The 20,342-nt window shown below is 36.0% G+C and overlaps 1 protein-coding gene across 6 annotated transcripts in view; it reads left to right on the forward strand.

The window, feature by feature from the left end:
* The window catches only part of EFR3A (EFR3 homolog A), an 83,126-nt gene extending 65,650 nt beyond the window's left edge, over positions 1-17,476 (forward strand). For 5 of the 6 annotated variants that reach the window (XM_051609676.1, XM_051609677.1, XM_051609678.1 and 2 more), the window contains 9 exons: positions 1,046-1,207; positions 2,319-2,450; positions 2,921-2,988; positions 3,260-3,387; positions 8,086-8,174; positions 11,749-11,797; positions 12,450-12,553; positions 13,130-13,179; positions 14,474-17,476. In XM_051609676.1, coding sequence (XP_051465636.1) covers positions 1,046-1,207; positions 2,319-2,450; positions 2,921-2,988; positions 3,260-3,387; positions 8,086-8,174; positions 11,749-11,797; positions 12,450-12,553; positions 13,130-13,179; positions 14,474-14,579 — 888 coding nt within the window. In that variant the 3' untranslated portion in view covers positions 14,580-17,476. The remainder of the gene's footprint in view (positions 1-1,045; positions 1,208-2,318; positions 2,451-2,920; positions 2,989-3,259; positions 3,388-8,085; positions 8,175-11,748; positions 11,798-12,449; positions 12,554-13,129; positions 13,180-14,473) is intronic. The other variant, XM_051609675.1, reaches the window with a different exon arrangement.
* The last annotated feature ends 2,866 nt before the right edge of the window (positions 17,477-20,342 follow it).

Genomic DNA, 20,342 nt, shown 5'->3' on the forward strand with positions numbered 1-20,342 from the left:
TTATTTCATAATAGCTTTTGTGCTTTACTGACACCTTGTCCCTCTTTTCTAAATAACCTGTATATTTGAATAACTACAGATTTGATTTTAGAAGTAATAAAAAAAAATCTTTTATTTCTTAAGTTAATGTCCTGCTTGAAAAACAGGTATTAAAAATCAGTTTTCTTTCTCCTTCTAAAAATGAACTAGTACTTCCAGAGTTAAAGCATGAGGCCTTGAATCTTGGAAACTAACTGTGTCAGCTGATACAGACCTGTATCTTGCAAGATTAAGGATGCTGGGGTGGTAATGGGTCATGTGTTGCATACAAAACCTGCTTCTTAACCTTCCTTTCTGTGTTTTCATTTTTGCTTGTGTTGAAACAATAGTTTCGTTTACAAAGATTTGGTTAAGCAGCATTACAGGGAAAGAAAAGTCACTTTTGAAGTTGAGGGTCTTTCATTAGATACTCTGTTCTTTGCTAGAGCCTCCCTGTGCACAGTGGTAAATCAGCCCTATTCATCTTCTGAAACACCCTCTAGGAGAATTTTTTCTCAGTTTGTTATTCAAGTAGGCTTGTTTAGTGAACAAATTTAATGTCTTCACAAGAATAACCCTTGAAGCTCCTCAGTTACATGGATGTTCTTGAGGCTGTTTCAAGATCTACCTTTTATTTTCTCCTTTTCATAAATGGGCAAATTTTTTTCTGAATATTTCAATAGGAGATGAATTCTGACACACGATGCAGCAATCATGTCCAATTCTCAGTATCATTTTCCCTATCTGTACACTTCTCCATAAAATAAAACAGTACTTTATAAATAAGGAAGCTGCTGTTAAGTTAGTAAATTGGTCGTTTTCTTGATTAATCATGTATTCATTTGTGTATGTGTGTGTATACATGTATTTTATGTTTGTTTGTTTTAAAATTCCCTATCTGTAATCATCTTAACATCAAAGCTTGCTGTGCTTAGAGAAGGGAGCTGGACTAGAGTACCTTAAAGTATTCTTTCTAAATTACTCTGTGATTTTAATAGTGCTTTTTTCCCTATTTTGTCTTTTCTAGCATGGTCAGCAGTTGTACAGACACATCTACTTGGGCTGTAAAGAAGAAGACAACGTTCAAAAGAATTTTGAGCTGCTATTTACATCCCTAGCTCTTACCACAATTGAACTAGCTAATGAAGAAGTGGTTATTGACCTCATTCGATTAGCTATAGCTTTGCAGGTACGAGTCTGAATCAGTGTTGAGTTCACTGATGGACAATTTATATCTGTACTTGGAGATCTGGATAACTAACCACTTTTGTTTGCATATTCTTCAACTTGGAAATCACGCAGACTCATCATTCAATCTGATTTGATCCACCCATCAAGGAATTGCACTTCGTACATAGCACTGATGGTGAAGCTTAAACTCATCAGATCTGTTACAAACTTCTACAGCATATTTTCTTCAGGAAATATAGCAGTTGTTGAAATTTTTTTAAACAGTCCCTAGAATCACTATCATATTCATTAGCAGTTTGATAAGGTATTCATACAACCTGTGATCTTGCCTCAGTTTTCCATATAAAATACATGTTAGGCCCCCACCTTGGAAGAAAGCTTATGATTAACTGGTTGGTTGGAAACATTTGTCACTGTTGGCTGTTTAATCTTACTTGAGTAGGTCTATCTGTGTTGAAGTTTAAGCATTCAAAAAAAATAGTGTTAAGCATGTGTACGGAAATTTGATGATGCCATGTCTTGTGTTCTCAGTTTGGTCTTTGTCATGAGTCTTATTCCCTACTACACATTATGAAAGCTCTGAAATGCAGATTGCATCCTTAATTTTAAAATATGTCACTGAACCAAATCCTTACTTGATTAAAAAGTCATTATGTGTTTTATTAGGACAAAAATAATACAATCTAAATAAACACCGAAATGCATTAAATAATTCCCTTTACGGTACTGTATCTGTGATTCACAAGACTGATTTTTATTACCAATCTTCTGTTTCTAATTTTCCTGAAAAAAGTTAAGATCAGCAGGAGGTAAGGATGAGAGACTACTAGTCATTAACCTCTACTTTCTTTCTGAGAAACAAATTTTTAATTGAGTAGACTTACTTCTCTTCATAAGATTTGAATCTTTCATGCTAACTTCACATCAATATATACTGAATTCAGGAGTGAGATAGAAGACTAAGATTTTAAGATGAGAAGTGTTAAATGCTAAGTAATACCAGACAGTTATCATATGTCAGCTAGTGCTGCTAATAATAATTTTGACTTCCATATATTCAGAACAGCCTGTTAACTTTGGAGAGTATAGTGCTGTCCTTTATGTTTCAGGACATTGCCATCATCAATGAGGATAATCTACCAATGTTTAATCGTTGTGGTGTCATGGCACTGGTTGCAGCATATCTAAACTTTCTGAGTCAGATGATTGCAGTTCCTGCCTTTTGTCAGCATGTCAGCAAGGTAACACATAATTGATTAATTTAAGTCATTTAAAACAGTACATATTCTACTTTAAAATGGATAAATAATTTCTGTCACGTAATTGCTTGTGGTGTATTTGTGTCCACCAACATTACTCTTTGTGTTCTTTCTGACTCACAGAATACTCTTCTCTCAAGGTACAGCATCTTTATGCTGTTTATGGTACCATATGTAATGGGCTAAATCCCCATCTGTTATAAGACTTTACAGTCTTCACTGGCTTTGGTAAAACAGTACTGACATGGACAAGACCATGAGGTTTTAAGTCTAAAGGCTGAGTGCCACGGTCTCTTTCTCTGGTGAAAAGAAATTCTAAAGGCCTCATTTGGGCTGAAGTGGATGTTGCTGAAGGATTGGTAGTCTGCTACAGTAGAACCTCTTTAAACAATGTAGTCATTGAAGAAAATAGCTATGCAACTACTATATTTGTTCTGTTTGGTTTTTTTCAGGTAATTGAAACTAGAAGTCTAGAAGCATCCTATTTTCTACCAGAAACAATTTTCAAAGACAAATCCAAGTAAGTAGATCTAGAATGTGAAATAATGAACAGTGAAGTACATAGATGAGGAATGTAATTTAAATAACCAAGAAGTGTTAAGTTAATTTAAAACATTGCAGAGGTGTTCAATTGACACATTTTATATACTCATTCCTAAAAAACTGAGCAAGTTTTATTTCTATCAAATCATTACTATTGACCCTTTTTGCTTACAGATATTATAAAAATATTTTACTTAGTGAACAAGTCTTTATTGGTAGATAATAACTTAAAATATAAATTTTTACAGTCTTCCAAAGTCCTTGGAGAAGCATGAAAAAAATTTATTTTTCCTGACAAACAAGATTGCAGAATCCTTAGGAGGCAGTGGATACAGTGTGGAAAGATTGTCAGTTCCATATGTACCCCAGGTAACAGGTAAGTGCTGATTAGTGGCAAAAACTGCTAAGTACCAATTATTAAGAATGTTTTTTTTTAATGTGTGCCAATGAAATGTAGTGTGACTACTTGGCAATAAAACTTAATGATAGTATAATTTTGTTTTTCCCAAAATGCTTTTTCTCATTAGCTACCGTATTATTGCTAAGAAGTTTCAGCTTTGTGTCCTTTTAATATTTATTTTTTGCCTTAAATTCAAGAGGCAGGGCAGAAAGTTCTTTAAGTCACTTTGACTCTTTTTAATGAAGTCTTTGCTCTCAAAAGAATGCCTAGGAAGACAGTAGTGATTATTACTGCTTTTCTGTATTAGCGAGATAGCAAGGAAGGAAGAATTATACAAGTCAATATACTTTATCCTTTTTAGGTGAACACTGAATGGAACATACTCCATCCTTTTGCTATATGGCCTTAAGCTGACTGGAGTTATTCGCAGTAGTCAAATTTGCAATGAGCAAATTTTAATTTAATTGAGAATGTTAAGTTTTTTGGCTTACACATTGAAAGAAAACATAGTACATATGGGCAGTGAATGGGAGATCTATCACACTTCAATGCAATTCAAAGACATTGCTGCCTGCTCTCTTGAATAGGGCTTTCTGGATAGCTGCTATGGGAGGGGAAGAGTTCTCCAAAACAGCAGATGTGATTTTGTTTCAAGTGCTAGCAGGCAAACTAGTGGTATAATCTGGCACAGCTGCAATGTCTGTGTTTTCTGTTACTGGTTCTCTCCCCTTCTAAAAAGGAAAATGTTGCTATACTCAAAACAGAATATTTCTTCTGGCTTTCAAAAAAGCCAGTTAACATTATATTTTAGTATTGGCAGAAGAGGTAGGTAGCAAGTAGGGAAATGTTACATTTTCAAATTTTTACTGTCTTTGAGTGTGTGAGAATGGAATGAGAATGATAGCCTGGTTTGAAATTTACATTAAACCTCTTTTAGAAGTTAAGATTTGTACCTAAACAACCTTGCTAGGGCTTCTAGGGTTTTCTTGAATAATTTGGTAAAAAGGCATTCCTATATGGGAAGATGTGTAAGTACTGACATCAAGATTGAGTTTATCTGTAAGTTTGTGATTAACTGCCTCTTCAGGTGATGAGAAACAGGTTTTTTGCAATCTTTTTCTAAAGTAGCCAAAACTGGTTCCAACTCTGTTACCACAGGATCATTAATCTCTCATCTTGTGGGATATTAAGCTTCCAAGGTTTTCATTTAACTAAATCAGAACTAAAGTGAATATTTTGGAATTCTGAAACTTTTTATTTTTTACTTCAATGAAATGTTTAATTTGTACTATTGTATTATAAAGCTAGAATATAGTGTTTGAAAGTATATCATTAATTTTAGTTAAAGATGAATAATTTTTTGGTATATTCTTGTGAAAATTATGGTTGAACCCAAAAAAACAGTAAGGATTTTGTCCTCATTATTTCTAGTATTTCTGAATATCAATGTTTTAATGCTTTAACAATGGGTTATAAACAAAAAGTCCTAATCCTTAGTTTTGGGTTTTGGTATTTCTTATCAGTTGGAAAGACATTAATTTGCAACTTTTGATACCTTGTTCTCTTCCTTATTTGGGAGAAGCTGATAATTTAAATATACATTTAATATTTTTTTGTCTATACATGGATATTTTTTTTAATTTAGCTCTATTTCCCATCAGGCAAAAAACCTCATAAATGCAGACACAGGTTAAAAGGTAAAAATGTGTTATAGGTCACCCTGCTCTTCCATTCCCTGTGGTGTGTCTGTATAGGATGGCACAGTCAAAAATATATGCTTTTAGAAGGCCTTTAGACCTTTAGGTCAGAAATTATGTTGTACTTAGTGTTTCCTTCTGCTTTTTGCTTTTTTTTTTTTTAAATCTCCTTGATAGACCTGTACCAATGTTAGCTGCTGCAAGGTTTGCCTTTGCATTTACTCTTGATTTGGAACTCTGCAGTATGTTAGCTTCCTATTTTCTGTTCCAGAGCAGGTAGTAGGACTATAGGTATTATTTTGTGATAGTACTAATTACCTCTTTGAGTGAACTTACAAGAACTTAGCAGAAAGTGAGAAGAAGCTCTCAGCTGTTCACAGAATGATGGTTCATCTTACTTGCTGGCTGTGCAGGATGAAGGTGCATTAATGGGACATATATACGTGCATATGCTCTGTGTGCATCCCAGCAGTAGCTGGGCTTTGACACTGTCAGCCCCCCAGCTGTCTCCTGGGTCCCTGCCTCTCATGTCACTGGTACCTAGGCATGTGATTCCCCAAGGCCCACAGCCCCAGTCCTGTCACTGGTACAGATCCCTCTTGTGCACAGTAATGCACATGTGGGTGCACACATCAGTCTCAGTCACCCTCTCAGGTTCCATGATCTTTCTGACAGTTGGCCTGGGCCTCCTGATCCCTCAGATGCATTCCCCTCAGACACAGAGAGGGACAGACATACATGGGCATGCCCAGATTCCAGGCCACTGGATCTACTCACCTGCTGGTCCAGCTTGATATTCCCTCATTACCATGCAGGGGTGCTGCGTGCCCTCGCTCCAGACACAGACCTCTGACTCTGGCCTGACTCCAGTTGCTGGGCTCAGACCCCCATGCACACACCTGCACAAAGAGCAGTCAGGCATCCAGGAAAAGAGAAAAGAGATTTAATCAGAAGACATGACAGGCTGCACTAATGAGGCTCAGGGCATGGCCAGATGCACACACTGATCAACAGCCAGTTTACATGGGACTGTTATGTTTATCCCTTTATCTGTCTATTTTCCTTGCTTGCTCCTCCCCAAACCATCTCAGTCCTCCTTGTCCCTAGTTTCCTCTCCTAAACATACCATACTAAACCTTGTGCAATCCTATGATGCTGATTTCCTGCATCCCATGATGTGTCCCCTACCCCAGGCACTGACCCTGCCTTGGTCATTATGGTGACCCAGAGAGCTGCTTCCATCACCCCATGGGATAGATGCCACTCCTGGACCATGGGGCCAAGACTCCTGGGATAGCCCTGATAGGGGCTGGGACACTGGGTGTTGGGGCTCCACCACTACCCTCGTGCATCTGAGCTTCTTTGTGAGCATAAAGATGAGCTTTATATCATGTGACAGAAAAAGTTCCTCTTTTCACAATGTTTTACTCTTGAAATTGGAGAAGAATGGACATTTTTATAAGGCAAGTATAGTGAGGCATCCATTTAAAAAATGAATCCTACCCAAAGTAGTCCCAAAAATGTATCGTCTGGTATATGTATCGTATAATTGACAAAAATGTCAATTATAGAAAGAGCAGCAAGATGGCAGCAAAGATGCAGGTTTATCTTCTTACTCTTGAAGGCTAAGGTGCTTTACTCAGACTCTGTAAGTACTGCATCGTGTGCCAGTGAGCCTGCCAGCTGGGATTAGAAGTTAAGTAAATCCTTCAAAATGCCACTTAAAATGCTCAGGGACTCTGAGAACTTGGCAAAGATAGCTAGAATTCAGGTGTTTTGCACTAATCTTGTTCTTTCACTGTCTCTTGATCTTAAAGAGGCATTTCATATATATGACTTCTGAAAGTTATTTCCAGACTCTTAAAAGCTGAGTATGTTCAGCTCTGCTGGAATGAATTCTGTTTGTTCATGCTCAATATTTTGCTAGAAGTGATTCAAACAAAGGTTGGGGAAGAACAAGCATACAACCTTGTGATGGGGGAGTTTTAGTCATTCTCCAAGTGCCTGCAGGTGCTTCAAGCTATGTGCAGTGCAAGTCATCAAATTATAATATGCAGGTCCAAATGCCTTGATCTCTTGATAAAATCTAAAATGTGATCTTGCCACTCATGAGTTTGTAAGTGAGATGCATGAAAGTCAGGCCACTCAAGTCTTCATTTCTCAGAGAATCCTCATAACACATCTGTTCATTTATTTTTATTGGATGTTTTAACCTTATGTAAGTATATTAAATGTCTAAAATGAGAAAATAGTATTGGTGTATGGTCTGAGGAATACATTCACAAAAATAAAATCCATCAACTGATGGAACATTTGATCATATCTATTTAAGCACTAATAACATTGTTGTTCTCAGCACAGTTGGTCATAATCTGACAACTTTTTAGACCAGCTGGACTTGCTAAAATGTTTGTAGGAAGTTAGAAATGGAGAAAGTTTTTTTTCACCAAGTAGATTTTTAGGCTTGCTGAATGTGATACTTGTACAACAAGAACAAGGAAGTATTATGGTCAATTTCCATTCAGAAATCTATTTCTTCTCTCTGTGAGTAATCTTCCAAGGAGCCTTTTTCTGTTTCAGAATATCTTCAAATTAAGACCTTAATATTTCAATTTCAGGACCAAAAGAAAAATAAGTTCAGGCTTTTGTAAATAACTCTGCGGCAATGTGTCATCATGTCCTATGTTATTTATTATACATTCAAATAAGGTCTCATCTCATTTTTTTAATTCTGGGCTTTCACAGGAAAATTGGCAAGATCTGGGCTGAGAGGGGGAAGGAACAGTGAAAAGGCTATTTTTCCTTCATATTTAATAATTTAGAGCAGTAACTGGTCTTTTTTCACAACAATCCAGATGATAAAATAGATGATCTTAAGTTAAATAGGAATCTAAAAACAAATCTGCACTTGATGTGTAGAAATCTGGTCGTATTTCAACTGTTAGACAAGGAGTGAGATAAGTTGTTTTTCTTCTAGATGAAGACAGACTATCCAGGAGGAAGAGCATTGTGGACACAGTGTCTATTCAGGTGGATATTCTGCCTGGCAACAACACAGAGGATAAGGTAGGAAAATCATGGGATATTTTAAAGCAGCATCTTTGCAGGGTTCAGAATACAAATTAACTTCTCCCAGAAAGTCTAATATCTAATTGTTCCAACAATGTTAAATGCTTTCAAGTTTAATTTTTTTTTAGTAACTTCTGTATTCATAGAAATGTGTTGTAAAGACACTGATACTTGTCTTGCTGTATAAAAATGAAAATAATTTTGTGACTGTAGATTTTACTGATAGTACTGCAGAATATGGAGTAGAACACATATATATGCCAAACAGCTAATATTTTATCAATGAATATTCTAAAGAAATATGTATTTGCATTTTGAGGGAGCAAATAAAATTCCTGCATCTATATTCCTGCATCGTTTGAAGTATTTGGGAGTCTTGTTCGTCCACATGGGACTGACAGATAAAAGACTAATGGGAGACCTGCTGATTTTGAGTGAGGCCTGTAAAGGTTAGGCAGGCTACTTAAACCACAGTGTTACAGTAACACTTTTGACTTCCAGAAGAGCTTAGCACAGTGTTTTAAAGACCTGGGCAAGATAATGTAGCCATAAAAAGTTCATTTGTAGGGTACAGGAGCTGATGCTAATTATCCCTTAGGAAGGCTGCGTTATAATTATCCTACATGTTCAGACACTTCATCTGAAGTATTTCTTAAAATAAATTTTCATTTCTACTGAATCTTTTTCAAGGTTCTGCTGATTTTTATTAACCAGATTTCTGCTGGCTGCACAAATAGCTGTTCAAATTAAGGCTTTTGTACTGCAAATAAATTCTACCTTTAGCATCTTAAAGCACAAACTGGCTAGGGACAAGAAACAAAATGTGTGGAAGGTCAAGCTGACTGTTAGTTAAAAATGCAATATTAAGCTATTGTAAAAGAGCAAGCCTCATTTAATAACTTACTGACAGGAGTGACTGATGTTTGGCATCGTTATTATTGTCCCTTCTGCTTTGTGCTGATGATATTTCAGATTACATTCTGTGTTCACTTTTTGGTATTGTCCATTAGCAAGGATAGATAAACTAGATAAAAATTTTGGAGAAAGAAGTCTTTGAAAAATAAGCCAAATTATCACAATTTTTAGCTTTTGTATTTAGTAGTATTATTTTTAGCATTTTAAATGCTCGTAATTGTAATGGGGATGATTAACACCAGTATCCTTTTTAAAAATCATGTATTACATGTGGTTAAAATCTCTCTTTAAAGCAAAATTAAATTGGAGAAGTTTCCACTTTATATTTCAAATTACTATGCTGATGTTAGGTTAAGCATTGATGTATAGATGTTTTTGAAGAGGATATAGCAGTTGTAGATAGATCAAAATCCTTGTATGAGTTCTCAATTTAGCATGGTACAGTGTCTTGGATAATAAATTACTGTTTATCTCTCAAGAAAAAAAATTAATAATCAGAAACACATGAAGTATTCCTCCTCTAGTTGCTTGATAATGTTTATTTACAATGCAAAGGCAAAAACAGTATTTTCCAGTTTACTGACTGCACCTTGACACCTAAATCATGAACTTATGAAAAACTTTCATAGAATCACAGAGTCATTTACGTTGGAAAAGACACTTAAGGTCATCAAGTCCAACTGTTAATGTAGCACACTGCCAAGTCCACTACTAGCTCATGTCCCTCAGCACCAAGTCTTTGTCTCTAAGTACCCCAGGAGTGGTGACTCAGCCACCTCCCTGGGCAGGTTGTCCCTTCAGTACTGGTGCTTTAATTTTTCTAGTTCTTCTTCCCTCATAACGCCTTTCTTTTTTGCCGTGTGCAGTGTAATATGATACACTGGATGTAGCTCAAGAGAAGGAAAATAAAGTCCCTGAGGATATTAAATCTGGTTCTCTAGCTATATAGGATAGTAAATATAACATAGTTCATAACTGTCAGCAGAGTCAAACTGAAAAAAGAAAAAGGAGCATAAGGCTTTATGATTGAGAGGATAAACTACTCAATTCATGGAACTTTTAAAATTAATTGTTATCATTTCTACACTGTCTCAAGCAGAAGACTGTTTATCCATAGAATATCTGGTATTGTATACAATATGAATGCAGTTCTTCTATCAGTACAATCAAAGTGTTCTGTTGTGGCAAGTCTGTTAGTGAATCCTGTTCAGGAGGACTGTTCATTCCCTAGTTATCTCCATTTATAAGATGAAAGCACTGGTAAAAGCAGCTAGTGCTTCTGTGATATTAATAATTAAATATAATGCTGGCTAGTACCGGCAACTAGTGTGAATGTTAATTAGAAATCTGAAAGGCTGCCATAAAAAGTGATATTTGCCATATATGAACCGTATAAAAGGTGATTATTTCAAAGCTCTTCTCTCTAGCCATTGCACGAATATGTGACATAAAGGGAACTTTGCTGTTTATGTATTAACCTATATATATATCCAGAGGTAGAGAGTGGGATACTAATGTAGTAAAATCTGTTAATAAAGTATCACAGCTTCATCTGTAATAAAATAGCACTGATGTCAAAAGGAAGCAGCTACGTTTTCTTGATTTCCATTTACAGTAGGTCAAGTCAATCAATGAAAAAATTGAAAGAATTTAGTCTTTTGAATTGGGAGAAATAACTGTGCTACCTTACGGATCTTAAGATTAATTTTATCTTAAATAATTTTAGACCATTCTAAATAGTTACAAGGAAAAATAAAAGTGCTACCTGTTTACATGTAGTTAGTTTAGAAGGATTAAAGTAAGGCAGTCCAAGCCAAGAAACCATGTTACATTCAGATGAATACTGTTCTGCCCTCTAAGCATTCTCCCCTAGTGTTATCACAATGGTTTCACGGTAAATATGCTTCCTGATACAGAAACTCTAGGTCTATAAGGACTTGAAACACAAAGATCCATGAGCTGGAGCTCTTCAAAGAAATGTTCATGTGTCTTTGGTAATTTTGCAGCCCCAAGCAGTTCCTAATGAAGTACATCTGCAGCAGCAAATGGATATTCATAGTGATAAATGAGTAGATTTTCTCAGTGCATCAGACATCGCTGGTTATGAAGAGCCCTTTAGCTCCAATGTTTCTGACATAAGCTCCAAATTATTTGGAACTCATACAGGGATGAAGTTACCCTAAAGCAATAACCATTTTCCACTCGACCATCCGCTATCATCTCTTGCTTTAAAATCACATCACTGGTGTAACTCAGCTAATCTCAGGAAGCAGTTGCTGTTATTCACAACAGCTGCCTAAGAACCAGTACCAAGGGTAAGCAGTATGAAAATGCCATGGCATATTCCTGATCCAAAGGAGTGATCTGCTGAAATGGAAGTCCTTTTCTACAGTATCGTTGCCATAGAGCATCTTTAGCAGAATTTGAAAATATTTCCTTGATCTCATTTGATAAAAAATTCCTCACTAATTGCAGTGGCTTAAAAATGTGAGTTAGTGTTCTGTTGGCTTTTGTAGGTGCTCCAGATAAAGCCACTAAAAACTTGTAAGGCAGAAAAGTTCTGAGACCATTTTGGCCTTCTGTCTTTGCCACATTCCTTATTTTTTAGAAGCTTGTAATATGTGAGGTTTAAGGGCTTTTGTTTCTTTGTGTTTAGGTTGACAATACTGAAGAAATCACCTTTGAAGCTTTGAAGAAAGCAATTGGTAAGATATATTACGATTGAGTTTATGCAGCATGGTTCTATGTTGCTGTGGAATTGCTAGAGAAAAAGGTGTTGCAAAAGTAACGTGATTAAAATACTACATTTGTGGGTTTTTTTCAGCTAGTAAATTTATTTAAATCTTCAGTTATATCACATTCCAGAAATTTAGAAATAAATCTTGATAATTGTAGTGAATCCATTTCCTGAGGCTAATGTGATGTACTCATAATTAAAGCACATAACAAGAAAGGGCCAAAACTGAGGTCCTCAGACCAGCTCCCTGAAATTACATACATTTTGCTTTAGAGTCAATGACAGAACACAGCTCACTTGAGTACCATTTCATCACTTCAAATACAGTGGGGTTTTGCCTGTACAGTGCACATACAATCATAGCATAGTTTGAGTTGGAAGGGATTGTTAAAGGTCATCTAGTCCAACCTACCCCTGGTGAGAAGGGACAACTTCAACTAAATCATGTTGCTCAGGGCCTTGTCCAACCTTACCTTGAATGTTTCCAGAGATGGGGCATCTACCACTTCTCTGGGTAACTTGGTCCAGTGTTTCACCAACTTCATTTGAAGGTTTATATCAATTACACTTCATAGGCAAAGATTACACCTGTCCTGTTGTTGTTTTGGGTTTTTTTTAAGATAACAATGGACTTGAAGAACAAGAAAAAGAAAAAAGGCGCCTTGTGATTGAAAAGTTCCAAAAAGCACCATTTGAGGAAATTGCAGCACAATGTGAAACCAAAGTGAGTTTCTGAACAATGTTTTGCAACATTAAAGATCCTAGCATAAGCATTAATGGAGATGTGCTGGCTGAGGGTGATTTATCGTATTGTGTCACTGCTGCTCTTATGTCTGAACAGGTTCAGTTCTTTGTCTTCAGCTTTTATCTTTACTATTATTAATGTTGGCAAATTCAATTATTTAAAGTGTGAGTTTGATTGTTGCTGGACCATTTGAAAAGGAATGCAAATCTCATACACTCTTCATCGTAATGTTTTCCTTACTATCTTTGAAATCTAGATTCATGCTCCATTCACATTTCATCCTCAGAGAACTGGAGCAATATTTACCCCATTATATATTTTGATTAACTAAGTGTATTTCAGGTTTGTGAAACTTCTATCTGCAACAGTCAAATTTGCTGTATAATGCCATGCACTCCAAGATGGGCTCACTCAATCTCACACTTCTCTTCAGGGCTCAGAATCCTTGCAGCAGTCAGAAAAGAAATGAAGATAGGAAATGCTGCCTAGATTGGCTATGTAATGATGTGAAACACACTCAATAGTTAATAATGGAATTTTATTTTTTTTTCCTAGGCAAACTTGCTTCATGATAGACTGGCACAGATACTGGAGCTCACCATTCGGTAAGACTTTATGCAGGAGGGATATGATGAATGAAAAATGAGTTACAAAGCAATTGTCACTGCTTTCAGGTGGTAATGTCATGAAGTTCTTATATACATGGAATCACAGAATCATGAAGGCTGGAAAAGACCTGTAATATATCAAGTCCAACCATCACATGTAAAAGGCAGAAAGTAATTAACTTAACTGAATGTTGTGGTTTACCTGTGGTAGGTATTTACACCCCACACAGCTGCTAGTAGGGTGAGAAAGATAATGAGAAGGGTAAAACTGACAAAACCCATGAGTTGAGATAAAGACAATTTAACAGCTAAAGCAAAGCCACTCACGCAAGCAAAGCAAGACAAGGAATTCTTTCACAACTTCCCATTATCAGTCAGGTGTTCAGCCAGCTCCAGGAAATCAGAGCTCCATCATGAGTAACAGTTACTTGGGAAGACAAAATCCATAATTCCAAATGTGTCTCCCCCCCCCCCTTCTTCCCTAAAGCTGTTATTGCTGAGGTTGACATCGTATGGTATGGAATATCTGTTTGGTCCTTTGGGGTCAGCTGTCCTAGCTGTGTCCCTTCCAAGCTTCTTGTGCACCCCTGGCCTACTCACGGGTGGGGTGAGAAGCTGTCCTGGTTTGAGCCAGAAAAGGCCTTGATGCTGTGTAAGCTCTGCTCAGCAATAATGAAAACATTCCTGTGTCATCAGCACTGTTTGCAGCAGAAATCAAAAGCATAGCCCTATACAAGCTACTATGAAGAAAATTAACTCTATCCCGGCTAAAACCAGTAGACTGAAAAAGAGCAGTCTTCATTTAAAACAATCAGTTTGATTTTTTTTTCTGTTATTATTTTGAATATTTTAAACAGTGGAGAGTACCCAGAAATGGTGTTATAGTATGCTTTTATTCTTATATTATTTCTAAGTTTATCAGTAGTACTGAAGAATGCTGTTGTTTTCCCATTGATGTATCTGTTTGAAAAAGTAATTAGATATTGAACAGTGAAAGTAACACATTACATTATTACAGTGTTGTGCACGTTTATTGTGCAGTACAAATAGTATTTGTTAGTAATAAAATTAATTTTCATAGTTTTGTAAAATGAGTGAAGCTGATGATTTAGACCACAGTACAAAAGAAACCTGAAGCATGATAATTTAATTAGAATTTCAGGTATAAAATACTGATGGTTGAGGATGGGTAGTTTACTGTTTTTTCCCAGCTATTAATGTATAAAGTTATATAAAATAAAGCAATCTGTGTCATTATGACTCCTATATATTGATTGTTCTTCTCACACAGCCCTCCACCCAGCCCCTCAGGAACGATGACCATTACTGCTGGACATGCTCATTACCAATCTGTTCCAGTCTATGAGATGAAGTTTCCAGATCTTTGTGTGTATTAAGTGTCTTCTGAAGTCTGCTGGACATTATTTAGAGTAGAATACAATAGAAAGAACAAGATGAGTTTTCAAATTTTATTGTTTATTTAATCTAAAATAACTTTAAAATAATGATGGATATGAGCCAAATACAGATTACTCTAGCCAAAATCATGAGTCTGTTCTGAGTTGTTTTCTTCTGTAATGTATGTGAAATTAGGTTTTCCGTGTGTCATGTTCCTTCATTTTCATGTTTGAGTGCATGTAAAAGCCAGATTTAAAGCTTACCTTGCCGTATAAATGAATATTTCAGTTACAGTAGGAATTTTTATTTCTGTAAATTCCTTTAATTTGAGGCATTGTAACTGAAGACCTATTAAAGCTTTTTTGTTTGTTCGATAGGTGGTTGTTGTTGTTTTCTCCTCTCCACCTCAATGATATGTCTAATCAGAATGCTTTTGGCTTGCTTTATCTCAAAAAATGTTACCAGTGGAGCACTACCTTGGCTCCCTTTTGTTCATTCTGTCACAGGTAGCCAGCATGTTCCTTCTGGATTATATGAGAAAAAAAACGACAATGCTTTACATGTGTTCAAGTACAATAAATTAATGAATGGACACTTGTTAAGTATTTTTTGATGCATCACATAACATGCTTTTTTAGATATATACACCCAGTATATGTCCTGCATTTCTTGCTAAAAGTTACCTGCTTTGCATAAGAGAGGAGAAATCTCCTCTTGAAGCACTGAACTGTGCAATATTTTTCATGTCTTAAGGTGTATGGTTTACAGACTGTACCTTTGAAAATGCAGTAGTATTTTACTGTCTGCTTTAGTATAAATACGTGAGAGATATATTTAGTATAGCAGAAAATAAACTGAGGGCATTTTAAATAATAAATACAGAAATTACAAATATATTCTGAGGTATTTCTCTGAAGTTTATTACTGCTTTTTAATGATATTTTAGAAATTGAAGGAAAACTGGATGAAACCATTTAAAGACCAAGAATTCATTACGTGTGTTTTCAAGCAAAAGCATTTTTAGAGATGCATCTCCATGTTTGTTTTGTTTCATTTCTCAAACCTTTCTAGAAAGAAGAAAAATGTGGTAAATGTCATAGGTTTATGTATCTGAATATACTATTCAAATGTAAATAAAGTAAAAGTGATACTGTAAATCACTGAGCTTTTGATGATAATTGTGAAGGCTGTCTTTATGACGCACTAAATTCTGCAGGCAAAAATTAAAAACAGCTTTTGTGATGCAATGAACAGTGTTTGGAGTTCCTTAATCTCACTGAATCTGACTGAAGCAGCAGAAATATCAATGAATGTTCTCACATATCTGTAATATAAGGCATTTAAGTTAACCAGCAGTTTAGACAGTGATCAGGACATGAACAAAGTGATCTAGCTTCACTTAGCTCTGCTTTGAGCATGAGCTTGGTTTAGATGACCTTCTGAAATCCCAACCTAAATCAATCTATGATTGCATTAAGATTTGAGTGGTTATCAGGACAGCTAATTTGGTGTTTTGAGCATTTGAAAACTCACTGTGGAATGGATTTAGAATTTTTTGAACAGTAGACCAGTATTCCACTGGTCTACTTTTAAAAGCCTGATGTGACTTAACATCAGAGAAATATCAGCTACTTAAACCTATGAGATAACGTGCTGAGACTTTCAGAAAGCATTCTCAAAACTCAAAAGGTAATTGAGACCTTCTTTTCAGTTTAACAGTGCAATCACAGCTGTTAGTGGATGACGAAACAGCCCCTTATCTACAGCATTCCGTTGTGATTTTTACTGCTGCAGCGTATCAGCCTGATCAGACCACAGCCTACACATAAATAGGACTCTAGCTTTTAGTTTTCACTATTTGTTTTTTTTAAGGTAAGACATCATAGTTTTTTTGGCCTATATAAAGAGTGTAATTTTTTAAATCAGTAAATCTAACCTAAGGATACCATGTAAAACACCCGCTCTGTCGTTTTTTTAAAAAAAATAACACTGTGCACTTTTGTACAAAAATAAAATACAGAGTCTAAGAAATCGAGAATGTACTTCTGTTTGCACTCTTGCAGTATGGAGACTGTGCTGTAAATACTGGATTGTTTCTGTGATTGAATTCTGTTGCATGAATGCTGCATGTGAAAATACCTAGACTCGGCATTTCATTTTCTGTTCTGTTTATGAAGTACTTTTCATTTCTGCTAATGGTGGGTTTCCACATTTGAAATGTTGAAATGAACTTCATTTGGCAAACGCAGGTGTTGTGCAGGTATTGTGCAGGGAATGAAGAGCGTGAATGTTCACATGATATTTAATTTCTTCCTTTCTGGAAATTCAGGGAGTCTGTAAGTTGATAATTGGTTCACTCTGGCCTTTCTAGACAGCTGGGTTATGGGAGTGACTGTAAAACATACCGTTTTGGTAGCTGTTGTGATATGTAGCTAATGAAAGAAACCAAATGAATTAAGAATACTGTTGTATGGTATAAAGCTGCTCTGTTTCCCTTACCTCTTTATGTTCTTGAGACAAGTTGCAGAACTTAAAAGCTCCCTATGTCCACTGGCCCTGTGTTATCTGCAACACATTGAGTGCTGTGACAATGTTTATAAATTGGTATCCAGCTGTTTAAACATATTCCAGCTTTTGTTTTGGGTTCTCTTTCCCATTATGTCATTTTGAAAAAATATATTGTTTTGGTAGTGGGTCACTTAAAGATAAATTAAATCCTTATTAATTTCAAAAGATAGGAATAGCCTGTTGTTCCAAGTGAGAATAGCACTAATGTGTCTGTTGTTCTGATGGTCATATATTCTGTACTGTATGTAATGAACCAGTTCCAATAAATGTAAGGATACACTGTGCAATCTATATTTAAGCAATAAAATAAACCACAATTTAAAATTAATCTTTTCTGAAGTGTCAGTTAATTTTTATTGCTCACAATTAAAATGTCAGTGACTTAATTTTTTGGCATTTACAATATTTGACACACTTTTTTTCCCCCAAATTTTAAAGCATTGCAGCATTTTTAAACTATTACTGGGGTTTTATTGTGATTAAAGCATTGCTATTGCCAAGACTGCCAAAAGCTGAGAATACAACAATACAAAAATTGTTTCCTAGTAGCAAACAAGCTTCAGGAAGGTAAATAGGTTGTGCTTTTCAGACCTACCTGCCTGGCTAAGAAAGCATATTGTATTTGTTGTATCAGTTTAAAGGAATGAAGTTGTCAGTGCATGTGAAAATCTTTATACAGCTCACCCACAGGTAGTGTTTTTCAAGCAGTAATGCCATCTGATGAGGTTAAGTATTATACTGTTGTTTATTACTGTCTTTTTTGGGTGCATTAATTTATTTAAATGGTTTTCACAGTACACCCTGAGATTAGCAGGAAGAACAATTCTTTTTTTCTATTTTGATGAATTTTGGACCTTTTCCATCTCATACAAGGTATGTCCTAATATACAGAGGGTTATTGTATTTTTTTTCCTCTGCTCTTTTTCCTTTTCTCCTTTGCTCTGTTCCCAGTTTTTGCAGATGTTAAAACTTGGTGTGTATTTAGGAAATTTTAGAGGGTAGGCGTTGTCTTTCTACAATCTATGACTGAGCATGGATCTCAGAACCTGCGGTCATCAACCTTTTTACTTGCTCAGGCTGGTCTGAGTAGGATTTTGATGATGGGTACTTGAAAACAATCAGGGCAAAAGAAGTAGCCAGACTTGGGAGATTATTTGATCATATCTAAAGAGAAGGTGTAGAGTTGAGTAAGGGATTCTGTCACCCTACCACATGAGACTGGACAAGGAGGGACAAAAGTGGCTGCTGCTGCAGCCGTAAGGTGAAACAAAGGTCATCTGTTAAGAGCTACTTTCTGGGTACTGGGGGACTTTCTGTCTGGAAGTTTTTGTTACTTCACAGTGTTACCTTTATTTGAAAGAACTAACTCATTAGCTGCTCACAGTTGTAATGATACTGTGATCAAGATGACCAGTACACTTCAACAGTGCTGAATTTCAGAGGTGTTCATGTCTTCCTAAATTATGTCAAGTTGTTTATGAAAACATGTTCCCAAATCTTTACATTTTATCAACTTACAGGCAAAGAATAAGTGCTTGAAAAGTTAAAATAAGTGAATCAGTATCTAATGAAGTAGGAAATCTTTTTAGTTTACTAATTAGAAGATTAGTTGTTCACTTGAGGGAAACCACTAGGTTTTGGCCAACTATGACCCAATTATTTAGAAGATACAGTGTGAAGTTACTATGAGAATGAGAGAAGGAAAAAAAAAGCTATGCTAAATGTCTCATCTTGATCTGCTTATAATGGTTTTATTATCTTAGCGCTCATCTGTGAGAGTGAATAAATCTAACTAATCATAGCTAGATTATTTAACATCTCTTTATCAGCATAGTATATATGGTAGTAATTACTCTACAGAACAACTCTGGAGTTAAATTCTTCCTGAAATAAGACAGAAAAAAATCCTGAAGGAAAAATTGTCAATGCTGCCTGAATAGCACCTTATTAATATTGTAGTTTCTTTTTTACTTGATCGATTCAAATGATCCATCTGGATTTCTGCAATCAGAATATTCAGCCTATCTCTGAGTGAATGTGTTACTTGGATAGCCAGGAAGGTAATACGAGTTTCTAATAACTGGCAGAAAGGGGAGTTTTTTATTTATCTTGAGTATTTTTTAAATGCAGGCTTCAGAGCAGCAGCACTGCTGTCTTTAATCAGAGAAATCAGCTTGTGTTATTATTAAGCAGCAGTGCATTAATTCACTTGTTTAAAGGCCAATTTTTCCCATTTCAGCTAATTAGCTATCTGACCTTTTTCAATTTTATTTATAAATGCTGTGAAATATAGAATAGTTTTTCATCACTATGATAAAAGGTTGGTAAAAGATTCTGAAACAAGTAAACAAAACAGCTTCATGCAGCTCTTGTCCTCAGCACTGCACAGAAATGGGCATTTTGCACATTTTTAGCATTTTGCTTAAGTACTGAAATGCCCTCTTTCTATACAGCATTAAGGAGGGGAAGGGATGGAGAATCAAAGCTAATTAAAATTTTGTCTACAGATAGAATTTCTCACATAATTTAGCTATCCTCTGCCTTCACTTACAGAAAAAGTCTTTACATGCTCCTATTTTTCCACGAGTGCTAATGTTGTAGCCACTGTAGATAGTGGGATTCATGTAGCTAAGTACCTTGGGTTTGGTGTTTATTTTTTTTTTTTTTTTTTTTGGGGGGGGGGTATTTTTTCTTCTTTTCTACACTGTTCTAATTCTTTGCAATTTTAATGTAGGAAAAAAATTGGAAGGGGGAATCACAGAATCACATAATTTTTTGAGTTGGAATGGACCTTAAAGATCATTGGGTTCCAACTCCCCTGCATGGACAGGGACACCTTCCACTAGATCAGGTTGCTCCAAGCCCCATCCAACCTGCCCTTGAACACCTCCAGGGAGGGGGCATCCACAGCCTCCCTGGGCAACTTGTTCCAGTGTCTCACCACCCCTACACTGAAGAATTTATGCCTGATTTCTAACCTAAATGTCTCTTCTTTCAGCTTAAAACCATCACCCCTCATCCTCTCATTGCAAGCCCCTCTAAAAAGCCCCTCCCCAGCTTTCCTGTAGCCCCTTCAGGTATTGGAAGGCCACTGTGAGGTCCCCCTGGAGCCTTCTCTTCTTCAGGCTGAACAACCCCAACTCCCTTAGCCTATCCTCATAAGAGAGGGACTCCAGCCCTCGGATCATTTTCGT

This window comes from Apus apus, chromosome 2 (assembly GCF_020740795.1).
Source record: "Apus apus isolate bApuApu2 chromosome 2, bApuApu2.pri.cur, whole genome shotgun sequence".
In the NCBI taxonomy this organism is placed as follows: domain Eukaryota; kingdom Metazoa; phylum Chordata; class Aves; order Apodiformes; family Apodidae; genus Apus; species Apus apus.